Genomic DNA, 13,297 nt, shown 5'->3' on the forward strand with positions numbered 1-13,297 from the left:
AAACAACATCGTTTATTAAAGAAAAGTGAATCAATGAAGAGAGAACAATTTACTACCATTGTGTAAATAATTATAAATATTAAACTGATAGCGGGTATTATGTAATCCAGATATATATATATATATATATATATATATATATATATATATGGGGATGGAAATACTACTTTTTGGGTCTGGAGAAGTGCAGATGTACAGGGAGACAACTGCACATGGGCTATTGGATACATTAAGGAAACTAAATATATAATAAATCTATAATATAAATAATAAGTAACATGCCATAACACACATCCTAATGACTTAAGTTTTTATAAAACCGCCACTACTTCTCTATCATTATTGACTAAGAAATAAGTTTTGAACGTTACTTATACTGTAGATGCAGTTTTTATTTGTGCAAAACATAAAACACCTGAACATGATTTATAAAGAGGATTCAGATTCGTCATAAAGAATGATTTACTGGGAAAAAAAGTTCCAATGTTTATTGTCTTTTAGGTCTACAGACTGTCATTACTTTTATTTACATAGCAGCATGTAATTTTATTTTATATACACACACACAGACACGTTTATCATTAGTTTTATATACACAACAGGTAATAGCCCATATATCTATTCAAAAGGCACATCACATTTATATGTAATTTCAAAAATCTAATATACAGAAGTCATCTTACATTCTGTGGTTACTGATTATGAAACCACTGCCTATGTTACTGTACAAGACGTAATTATCCATTGACCACCATATTTACCAGCTTAATAGGTAAATACAGCAGCTGGGTTACTGTTAATCAGCCTTCAGGTCTGATAACAGGAATGTGCAAAGTATATTTGTGCTTTCATTCGGATTCAGCACGGCCGGTTTCAACTCCATGAGTCTCTGATTATCAGCTGATCTTCCTGACTGGAATTATCCTTAGCTGAAAAAACAAATACAGATGTTAAAAAGTGCATATTTAAATGGTAATATCTATATGAAACCACAGTATGTGTGTGTGTGTGAATTGTTTACCATCTAACCCGTGTGGATGTTAATCAGTGGGATGTTCTGGACACGACCTGTTGACCTCAAACCATTGATCAATACACCTGGAGGAGCAGAAGATGAGCTGATTTCTACAGACCACAGCAGACATATACGAGTGTATTCGTTATAGTGAAAGTTTCTCAAACCCTTTGTGGTAAACGCAGAGACAGGGCAGTCGAGCGATGTTGTCTCCTTCAAGCATATCATCCAGACATATGGAGCACTCGCCAGAGTCCCGGGACAAAACATCATCTAGAGGAGGAGGATAAACAGCACAGCATCACTATCAGCAGTACATAGACGAAGACACATGAGGGCGCTCTTCTACAACTCAACTAAAATCACAGGAGAAGAAACACTGGAGGACAGAAATGAGCAGCTGGTCCAGCATCAAATACATTAAATGGTTGTTGTTTTAGTACCGATGGAGCTCAGAATAGGAAAGACAAAAATATGGGCTTCTGGATTTCTTTAAGCCAGAAGGGCTACTGAATTATAGTGGAAACACGTGGATGCTCCATCCAAAGAACTGTGGAAAAAAATCAATTCAAGCTTTACTGTCATTCCGCTACAAGAGGAGGAAGAGAGTGAGAGAGAGATTTTAGAGTCTTAATTTTATTGCTATTTCAGCTTCTATGTGATGGCAAAAAAAAAAGATAGATCAAGTTTACCATGTTTTATAAATACCAGTTTTCTACAATTATTCTAAATATTCTAACAATTAAAAAGTAATCAACAGCAATAATATACAAGGTAAAATACATAAATAATAATAATAATATACAGTGTAAGATAAAAATCTAAAACAGTTTAAGGTTTCCTTTTGATAAAAACTGTACAATTTTAGACAGATTCACATTTAAAAATATTTCATTTAAAGTCTCTCCAGATAAAAATTGTTGTCTGATAAGATTAGAAATGGGGCACTCCACAAGAATGTGTTTAACAGTTTGGTTTCTGTTGCAATAGACATTTTGGGGTTCTTCTCTTTTGAGTAAATGTTCATGCGTGAGTCTAGTGTGTCCAATGCGGCATCTACATGAGTGGACATACAGGGAATGAAATGTCCTGTCTCGCTGGAGAACGGTGCTGCATAATAAATCATAAATACAAACACAACACTGGAGCTATTTAAAAACCTGTGCATAACTAACATAGACCATTTTAATGTGGTCGTGTCATTGGCCCATGAACATTTCCTGCTTGTTATCATACTCTTTCATTACTGTAACAAGAGGCAATTCAATCATATCTTCATGTTAAAATAGCTATCATATCATTATTTATCAATATGTGGACTTTTTTGGATTCTCAGAAGCTCCATCGTCTCAGATGGACCATTGTTATTGTTTACATCCCTCAAAATGGTCTATACTATAAAAGATACTTAACTATACACATAAGACAGGCCATACACGCACTTTTACATGAGACTGAACAGTGCTGTGCAGGATATTGTGCAATAGTGTCATTTAAGGTTTAATATTGTGCAAAAGAGTTCTTAAATGTTTAATATAGTGCAAAAAAAAGGTATTTAAGGTCTAATATTGTGCAAAAGAGTTATTAAATATTTAATGTAGTACAAAAGGTATTTAAGGTCTAATATTGTGCAAAAGAGTTATTAAATATTTAACAGTGCAAAAGAAGTATTTAAGGTCTAATATTGTGCAAGAGTTATTTAAGATTGAAGCAAGCAGTGCAACATGATTGTGGTACATTTATAGTGAACATAATTTTCCTTATTGAGTCCTTGTAAGATGGAGTTTACATAAACTGTCAGGTGCGTACAACAGAAGAGTGTTTCTACAGGTGGTTTGTCAAGCCCACTCACTTGAATGAAGCACAATGTTTCCAACAGACATGGAGAGATTACGAAAGTGTCTATAGTGCAAATATGCAACCTGATGCAAGAGTCAGAGAGATGAGAGGGTGTTTTTTCTACAGGTGGTTTGTTAAGCCCACTCACCTGTATGGGACATACTCCGATATTGAACTGTATTGGACTGGAGAGACTAACTTGCATCATCAATAACAAGCAGAAGGATTTAGACCATCACTGGGAACCATATTTCTTCGTAAATATTTTTTATTACCCATTTATTTATCTTTTATTACATTTTTTTAATTAAATATATAGGTTACATTGTTATCGTTACATTGTTATATTACATTGTTATATATATATATATATATATATATATATATATATATATATATATATATATATATATATATATATATATATATATATATATATATATATATATATATATATATAAATAAAATTATCAATGTCTATCCATATGTCTCCATCCATCCATATATCTCTATCCATCCATCCATATCTATATCCATCCATCCATCCATCCATCCATATCCCTCTATCCATCCATCCATACATACATCTCTATCCATCCATCCATATCCATCCATCCATATCCATCCATCCATATATCTCTATCCATCCATCCATATATCTCCATCCATCCATCCATCCATCCATCCATATCCATCCATCCATATATCTCCATCCATCCATCCATCCATCCATCCATATATCTCTATCCATCCATATCCATCCATCCATATATCTCTATCCATCCATCCATATATCTCCATCCATCCATATCCATCCATTCATCCATATCCATCCATCCATATATCTCTATCCATCCATCCATCCATAGCCATATATCTCTTTCCATCCATCCATATCTATATCAATCCATATCCCTCTATCCATCCATCCATACATCTCTATCCATCCATCCATATATCTCTATCCATCCATCCATATCCATATATCTCTATCCATCCATCCATACCCATCCATCCACATATCTCTATCCATCCATCCATCCATATATCTCTATCCATCCATCCATATCCATATATCTCTATCCATCCATCCATACCCATCCATCCACATATCTCTATCCATCCATCCATCCATATCCATCCATCCATCCATATATCTCTATCCATCCATCCATATATCTCCATCCATCCATCCATACATCCATCCATCCATATATCTCCATCCATCCATCCATCCATATATCTCCATCCATCCATCCATCTCCATCCATCCATATATCTCCATCCATATCCATCCATCTCCATCCATCCATATATCTCCATCCATCCATCCATATCCACATCCATCCATCCATACTCATTTGAGACCTCAGGACTGCACAAAAGGGTCAAAATGTGAGATTTGTTCTTACCGTTATAATGTAGTCTGGGTTTGGAGAAGCACATGAGCAAATGAACATCTATTTCATCAGAACAGACAAACTTTGAGCAGACAGGACAGTCAAATCCAACTGAAACAAACACAGAGACACAAATCATGCTTTAATGCACTGTAAAAGAAATTATATGATTAGTAAATCAAGACAACAACACCTTAATGATTGTATACATTTAGTGCCACATGAGCAACTTGTGACTTTCATGGCAAAATCTATATAAATAACAGATGAAATAATAACAATTTCATAATTTAAGAGATTATACAATATTTAATTCAACTTATAAATTTAAGAAAGCCATGTAATTGTTGACAGTGTACAATATGTGCATGATTTATTTCTACTACACTATGTAGGTCAGCAGAAAGATAACAAGCTGCTTTATTTCCTCAAAGTCATCATCAATTATAAGATTACATGATTATAAAAGGCCATTCTGGAAATGCTGTAAGCTGCTCTATGAGTCTGTTTACTGTAATGTGCATTAGCAGGTTATCTGAACACAATATGAATAATACCTGATATATCAAATCCTCCGCACGTGGTTGTGCTGCACATGGCTGAGCGATTTCAAAGCAGGATTTTTCATTTCAAATAAACTTTATTACGAGGTTGTAAAGTTCTTCATGACTACACCGAAGAAAACTCTGCAGACATTCAAAGCTCTGTTTAAATCAATAGAAAGCATTCATGGAACATCAAAAATCCACAATCCTATCCATCTTTTCCCTACATGCACCAAGATGCTTTGCATGAATTACTGAAATAACCTCAATTAAACTGTTAACTATTAGTCAAATGTTGAGAAAATAAAATACTCAGTCAAACTTTATAGTAAATGACCTTAATTACTATGGCTTTACATTTAAATGAATGATTTAGTACAATACACTTATGTGCATATGTGGTTTTACATTGCACTGATATTTTCTAAATGATCTGCTTGTAATTACATTTGTAATTCATTTCTGTACATTTTTAATTACACTATTGACCCATCCCTTACCTTAACCCAACCTTAAACCTACACTGAAAAAAAGTGTTGCATGCAAAACTGTTGCAAACAGTTTATTTGTGTTGAATTTAAACAAACAAATTAAATTTAATAAATGTTCAACTTAATTTGTTTGTTTAAATTCAGCCCAAATAAATTGTTTACAATCACTTAACGTAAAAAATTTGAGTAAATCCAAGGAATCATCTTTGAATAATTTCTTTCAGTGTACCCAAACCCCCAGACCCATCCCTAACCTTACCTATATCCAACTTCCAGAAGTGTTGTGGAATACAATATGAACACAAGTCCATTGTGCTTATTGTCTGATGCAAGTACATAGTAATTAAAGCCACTTAATATAAAGTGGGACCCATCCAAAACTCAAAGGCAATTGAGATAACAAGCTTCTTTATTTCCTCAAAGTCATCATCAATTATAAGATTACATGATTATAAAAGGCCATTCTGGAAATGCTGTAAGCTTCATTCATTTTTCTTTGGCTTAGACCCTTTATTCATCAGCGGCCGCCACAGCGGAATGAACCGCCAACTTATCCAGCATTCGTTTTACACAGCGGATGTCCTTCCAGCCGCAACCCAGAACTAGGAACCACCCATACACTCAATATCATAAACACACTACGAACAATTTAGTTCATCCAATTTCCCAACAGCGCATATGTTTTGACTGTGGGGGAAACCAGAGCATGCGGAGGAAACCCACGCCAACACGAGGAGAACATGCAAACTCCACACAGAAATGCCAACTGATGCAGCCGAGGCTCGAACCAGCGACCTTCTTGTTGTGAGGCGACAGTGCAAACCACTGAGCCACCATGCTGCTTCAGTTATTTTGAAAGGAAATCTCCCAAACTGAAAATGCAACCCATATATTGAAACAAAATTCTAAGTGGTAAAGGCTGATAAAACCATTCATACAAGCTGAAGTTAATCACTAAAAGATTGAGTATAATTTTATGTATGAACACACAACAATGTAAAATAAATAAATAAATAAAATAAACTATAAAATTACACAACAAAATCCAAAAATTAGGCTGAAAAGTATATTAATAATGAATTACTGGTGTGTAAATAAAGTACTACAAACAGAGTTCTGATGAAAGCACTTAAATTCATGACTTTTTGTACTGATATTAAGTAATTAGTTTTGTTTTCTGCTGTTAGCAAACACTGATGTGAAAGAGAATCAATGCATTTATCAACTACCAATGACGGGTCAGTCGCCAGATAGATAAGCAGGACAAGTGTTTTTACTGGAACACTGAATGCTTCCTAGTTCTGGGTTACAACTCAATCACTCACTCGTGTCATGATACTGAAATTTCCAACTTCGATACGATCGCTTGAAAAATACTGATATCTGATATTTTCTATATATTGGGAAACAAATTCGATAACATTAAAATGTGCAATTGAAGTAAAAAGGGACAAAATAATAACTAAAACATGTAATGCTTATACCAGAGACACATTTATTATTATTATTATTATTATGATGATGAACATTTATTATAATATAATTCTTGTACCAGATCCGTCAGCAGTCTTTAATTCCAAAAGCCAATAAATTAAATAAATAAACGAGTGCAATCTCATCTTATTTTCTGATTAACTCAAATGTTAAAATCTTAATATTATTAATTCACCATCTCCCTGCTGGTGATAAGAGTGAGTGAGAGCAAAGCCAGTATTGATACCATCCAAAAGCAAGACTGCATCATTTTAAATATTTTAGTATCAATATTTTTGACAACACTATTGTTAACAAAAAAATCTATCGACAGGGGCATCCTCCAACACATGAAAGCATCTCATGACTGCCACACACTGAACACGAGGTCAGTCTTTAGGTCCTGTGTGTGTTTGTATATCAGGAATCCAGGTCTATAGGGAATGTTTGTCTGACAGCTGCTGTGTGAGGTTAAGGGTCAGAATGAAACACGTGCTGGAGTTATGATGCCAAAGGTTGCTTCAGGATCACTGCTGTCCAAACACAAACGCTCTACACAGTAAATAAAATATACATCTTGCTGCCTAATTTATTTTGGTTGAATCAAATAAACTTTTCTAGCCATCTCAACTTAGATCAGTCAAACCGACTCAAAATATTACATTAAACTTGGTATAACTAAGATTGTTGCCCTGATTAACTTATTCAAATAAGTTAAAGTAACAATAACATTTGTTTTCATGACTTTGTCATATTTTTATAGTGTACGTGACCTGATATTTGGACTTTAATGCACATGTAAAATTTAAAGTATAGATAGATTAATTTGCAGAAACAATGAGAAGGACAATTCTTCAAAGACATGCATTTACTTTTTATAGTCAATGTTGTATTGTAAAAAAAACCTTTAGCAGTGTATTAAAGTCAAAATTTGGTAATTTGAATTACAAAAAAAAAATTAATAATAATAATAATAAAATAATAATATAAAAAAAACTAATCTCCAAGTTGAGTTAACCTCTAATTGTCTTAAATCCCGATAGAGTCAAATATTACTAGAGAAATGAAACTAGCAAATGTTTGATTACGTAAACAATGACTGGTTATTAACAGGCCCAATTTCCCTCAATTCAGAAACAAGTCTAAACCTCAATGATCTTCTTTAGGATTTTAAGTTAGTTATTAACAACAAATACATACAATTTCCGGCAGCATTGAGCCCAAAATGTATTTTAAAAACACAAGCTAAATTAAAAACAGCGATGGCAGCCGCTTAACTTCAGTCACAAGAGAAAAAAAAGGTTAGCTCGATTACTGAAAAACTGAGGGAATATTCACAATATTCAGGCTCAACCAAAAGCCAAACACAAGTAAAACTTAATGTAGGCCAGCTTAAAAATGGTCAATATATTAGGTGGGTATATTATTTTGTAGCCAGGCCAACTCACTCCGAATGTATTCCCTACTTGAGATCTTACGAACCATTAAATCACAGACGGTTATATATAAGGTTGATTCAATCACACATTCAGATCCACTTTAACTTCCGTGCATTTTGTTTAGGTTAAGTCACATTGCTTAAATAGTCCACATATTCTTTCATTTTCTGTTTTAAAACTCTTGTCCAGTCTCTGAAATGTTGCACTATTGACTTAAATGAAACAAATAATACTGGAGAAATGAATTGCATTTGGAGCAAACACATGACACAGAAACACACACGCCTCTTGTTGCACTTTGACCTTCAAACGCCAATTTAACCCAAATCATGTGCAGAACATCCCTGCAGTCTCGCAGATAAACACACATTCAGTTGATTTACACAAGTACAACAAAACCCAATGTGACACTGTCAATATTCAATAATCTCATTAGTTGGCAAACAAAGAAGGTAATGGTTGAAAAAACACTTTTTTTCAAATATTTTCATTAGATTTCTTTCCATTATTTTACATTTTGATGCTGGAAAAAGGAAAAGAAGCTGCTTTTCTTATTAGAATTACTTCACAGAACAATATCAGTTTAGAAATATCAGTATGACTGCAACAAGACAAAAACCTCCCCTTATCCGCTTGCTCAGTTATGCCTCATGTAGTGGATTGCATTTAATTTAAGATACTTAATTTATTTTTTGTCAGCAGAAGTCATCTTTCAATAACATTACAACGTGAAAAATTTAATCAATGTTGGGCAAAATAGGTGAGGTATCCCATCTCTAATGCATGAGCTTTCTCCAATATACTGTACAATTGCATAATTTTTTACCAATATATTTAGTTATATTTTGGGGAAATGGCAGTAATAATTTTTGAAAATAGCATACAACCTGTTATGCAATTTTTCAAATAAATATAAAAGAAAAAAAATTCAGCTAAAAAAAAAACAAACAAAAAAAAAAACAACAAACTTTAACGTAACCCTTGTGTGCCATTGAGGATGTTTTCATCCACTGTGTGGGGATTTTGGCACAATTTTCTCTGTGTTTCAGCAAATGGAATGATTTTTGGTGACAAATCTTAGCAAGGTTATATGGAGTATAGTGTCAGGGTTTCTGCAGCTTTCATCAAATTTTAGACTTTTGAAGACCCTTTTAAGACCACTTTTTCTAATGGCCTGGTATTATTATTATTATGAGGAATCGTGTAATTGTTTTTAGTTTTTTTTCTGATTAGGGAATTTAAATTGCTGAATTTGCTGTAAAAAATGTCTAACAGTTGTTGTGAATTTTATCTCTTTGGAATAAAGTAAAATTTAACATAAAAACAAGGTTTTATTGAGATGTATTGTTGGTGAATTGATGAATGTTGGTCCAATTGAGTAGCTTTACTTGGATAAAGCAAAATTAAGACCCATTTAAAATGAATAAATGCAACACAATATTTCAGTAAATTTAAGACTAAGGCCTAAAATTTAGTTTTTGAAATTTAAGACCGAGCTGACACCCTGTGTGTGTGTGTGTGTGAGCGAGAGAGAGACCTTTGCGCACTTATCTTGATATGTTTGAGAAAATCAAAATAAACCCCTCAGCTCTCAGCACACAGTAAACACAGTAAGTGTATTTCCACACACATGCTATATAAAAGCCAGACACTTGTTTGCAAAGGCCTATCTAAAGGGTTAATGCGGTCAACTGATGATCAACAGTAAAAACTACACATTGTACCTACTCCCAACAGGGAAAACCAGCATCAATCAAGAATGCGTGATTATATGCTGTCATGGCTTTGCAATCATAAAATGTGATTATAATGGAGGTCAATGGAGCAAAAACTATGAGACTATGATTTATAAATGTCGTTAAATACAATATTAGGTCAAATAATTTAAAGCAATGCTACATTTGACTGATGCACATGTTTGTTTCTGATGAGCAAAATGTCTTAGAATCCCAATTCCTATCAATCTGACCGATTATCAAATGATTTATTAATATCAAGAGCATCTTAAATAATCAACCTTTCACCAAACACAATTAATGTTTGATGTTTTATTGCCACTCAAAGTTCACAGAAACACAACGCTTCATTGTGACCTTGAAGAACGCAGGCAGTGTATACAGATGGAAAAGTATTTGTTCATTGTCAAAATATCAGCTGAATCCAGGTTCACCCACATAAACACACCAGCAACATTCAAGCTCTCTATTTTTTTGATCAGGAAGTCTCTCTGTTTATAGTTACTATAATAAATCCACAACAAACCAGCAGCCAGTTCTGCTCTAGATCACAAACACACACTATAATAATTATAAAACCAGTTGAAACACATTCAGCCATGTACGGTTTTACAAGACCACGTACATGAAATCTCTCTATACTACATATTATTAAACTGTATATTTAAGATAACTATGATAACCCACAATAATACTCATATAATATCAAAAAAAACAGAATTTATAATAAAATGTACACACTTAGGATTATAAAACTGTTATATAAGGAATTAAATAAGATCACTAATGTACATTTTTAAATAAATATACTGCTGGCGTAATTTTGATCATATCATAAGCATGTGATTTTGCCATTAATATACTTTATATTATGAAGTATATGGGGGCCTACAATTATTTAATAGATAAGTCACATTGCATAATAATACATACAAAACTGAACATGTTCTGGCTCTTTATAGGCATACTGCTTATCCACTTTACAATAGTATGAGTTAAAGCATAACTTATGTAAAAACCTGTTGTAAAGTATGTTGATCTTCAGTGATTTTAGTGTCTTATAATGCTTAAGAACTCAAAAATCAAAAGTTGTAACTAATTAAAGGGAGATAATAACTAATAAAGTTGCATTTTTAAAACATTAACATGTGTTTTGTAACAAATGCAGCTGTTTTCTGAATGTTAATATTAGTAAAAGCACAATAATGTACAAAAAAAATCTATATTTATTTAAATATACAATAAAGCAATATACAAAAACTGATTTTTTTTTGTTACTATAGCCGTTCAAGCAACATTGCTTTTGCAGAGGATACTCCTCATTATAATAAAGCAATTACACAAAAAATATTGCAACAAGACATTTATGTTGGTAACATTCAGACTTACTGCTTAATAATATAAGTTTTAGAAAAGTAATATTTGCTAATTCTAAATATGGAAATCATATTAGCAGCCAAAATGACTATTAAAAGGACAACATCGCTCACAGTCAATTTCATAGTGCTAATGTTGTTATTATCTGACAACAATAATGAAACAATATTTTTTCTGACCGCCCAGTAGGTGAGGGGTGAGCTGTGCAGGTAAGGAGCCGATCAAGAGTGTCCTCTGGCCGTCAGTCTCGTCTCTTCGGCCGCCCGTGGAGATGAAGGCGCTCTGGATGAATGAAGCCGGACTGTGTGATGAAATTGGGATAAAGTTGGTTTTATATTCACACATTCAGCCTTTCTCCTTAATAATATAATTTCAGAAAAGCATTCTTTGCGGATTCTTAATAGGGAAATTTATATTAGCAATCAATGACTATCAAAGTAGGCTACAACATTGTTCACAGTCAATTAAATAGTGCTAATGTCATTTTGAAGTCATACTTGCATACAATTTTAGAGCGAATATTTAAAGTAATTGAGGTAAAGTTGGTTTCATATTCGGAAATGATCCTTAATATTTTTTCAGAAAAGTATTATTTGCAAACTCTAAATTGCGAAATCATATTAGCAGCCAATGACTATCAAAGTACACTGTTCACACAGTCTATTAAATAGTGCTAATGTTGTTTTGAAGTCATTCTTGCGTATGACTTCAGGTCGAATATTCAAAATACCATAGTAAACAATATAGGGAGCATGTCACAAGCTGTCAGCTTTACCTAAATTTCAAAATACCATAGTAAACAATATAGGGAGCATGTCACAAGCTGTCAACTTTACCGAAATTTCAAAATACCATAGTGAACAATATAGGGAGCATGTCACAAGCTGTCAACATTACCTCAATTTCAAAGTACCGTGGTGAACAATATAGGTAACGTTATACAAGTTGTCATTGAACGAATGTGCTATTATAAAACAACTTTACCTTAATTGTGATGAATACTGGACCCGTTCACCGATCTGACCCGTCGAGCCGCCCGAATAATAGCGCAAAACCGCGGCTGGACCATCCGTGCGCAACACATCCGATCCAGAGAAAGACCTGACCCGAACACCTGCCGACGGGCTGCTCTGTTTCGGACCCATTCTCTACAATAACAGCCCTCAAAATGGATCAAAAGCGTTTAAATATCGATTACCTAAAACCGATATGAATTTAAAACGCAAATAACAACTTCCCGCACCTCCTGCACCTAATGTGCGAGTGACTCCGACTGTGCGCTCCTAACAACAAACTGAAACAGACGCCAAATGTCAGGTGGTTAAATGCTGATTCTTCTTCGTGTGTTGTTTTTGCCAGTTGACGAACTTGCTGAGCATTAGCGCCACCTGCTGGAATGTGTAGTGGTCTTCAGTTTTCTAGTTCCCATTCAAAGTTACGCGGACCTGAATACTTTATATCTTTTAATATTATCACTGTATGGTAATATACTAGTATAATATATTATACTATATTACTGTAAACCATGTTAGTAATATATTTCTGCTTACTTTATACATTACATAGGTTGCAAGGGGCTTCATGTTTGGAGAAAAAGCATAAAAATTAAATAATAATAATAAAAACAATTATTATTTATTATTACTGTTGTTGTTGTTAATAATAACAACAACAATAATAACAATATTATTAATAATAATAATAATAATAATAATAATAATAATAATAATAATAACAATAATAAAATTGTAAGAAATGATTACAAAAATATTATAAAATAAGATTCATAGTACAATAATAAACTAATAAAATAATAAAAATAATAAAATAATAAAGCTAACATTTTAAGATGTTAGTAAGTATTAATAACAACAACGATAATCATAATAATAATAATAATAATAATAATAATTATCATACATATTACCAATAATAATACTAATAAAATTGTTTTGAATTTAAACATTTATATAAACACAAAT

General features: G+C 33.0%; 1 protein-coding gene across 1 annotated transcript; it reads right to left on the reverse strand.

Moving 5' to 3' along the window:
• Positions 1–461: 461 nt before the first annotated feature.
• Positions 462–12,628, reverse strand: znrf2a (zinc and ring finger 2a). The gene is made up of 6 exons (XM_056480526.1): positions 12,300–12,628; positions 11,495–11,616; positions 4,267–4,365; positions 1,183–1,288; positions 1,022–1,098; positions 462–929 (listed from the first exon to the last, which is right to left on the reverse strand). The coding sequence occupies exons 1-5, from the start codon at positions 12,458–12,460 to the stop codon at positions 1,041–1,043; spliced, it is 546 nt and encodes a 181-aa protein (XP_056336501.1). The 5' UTR covers positions 12,461–12,628; the 3' UTR covers positions 462–929; positions 1,022–1,040.
• Positions 12,629–13,297: the final 669 nt, after the last annotated feature.

Source organism: Danio aesculapii, chromosome 19, assembly GCF_903798145.1.
Source record: "Danio aesculapii chromosome 19, fDanAes4.1, whole genome shotgun sequence".
Taxonomy (NCBI): domain Eukaryota; kingdom Metazoa; phylum Chordata; class Actinopteri; order Cypriniformes; family Danionidae; genus Danio; species Danio aesculapii.

Excerpts from the sequence above, each read along its gene's own strand:
- znrf2a (XM_056480526.1), bottom strand. The coding sequence starts at position 12,460 with ATGGGTCCGAAACAGAGCAGCCCGTCGGCAGGTGTTCGGGTCAGGTCT. Across the intron at positions 4,366-11,494 it reads CACCCCTCACCTACTGGGCG|TTGGATTTGACTGTCCTGTC; the intron begins GTCAGAAAAAAT and ends TGTTTGTTTCAG. Across the intron at positions 1,099-1,182 it reads CTCTGCGTTTACCACAAAGG|GTGTATTGATCAATGGTTTG; the intron begins GTTTGAGAAACT and ends CTGCTCCTCCAG.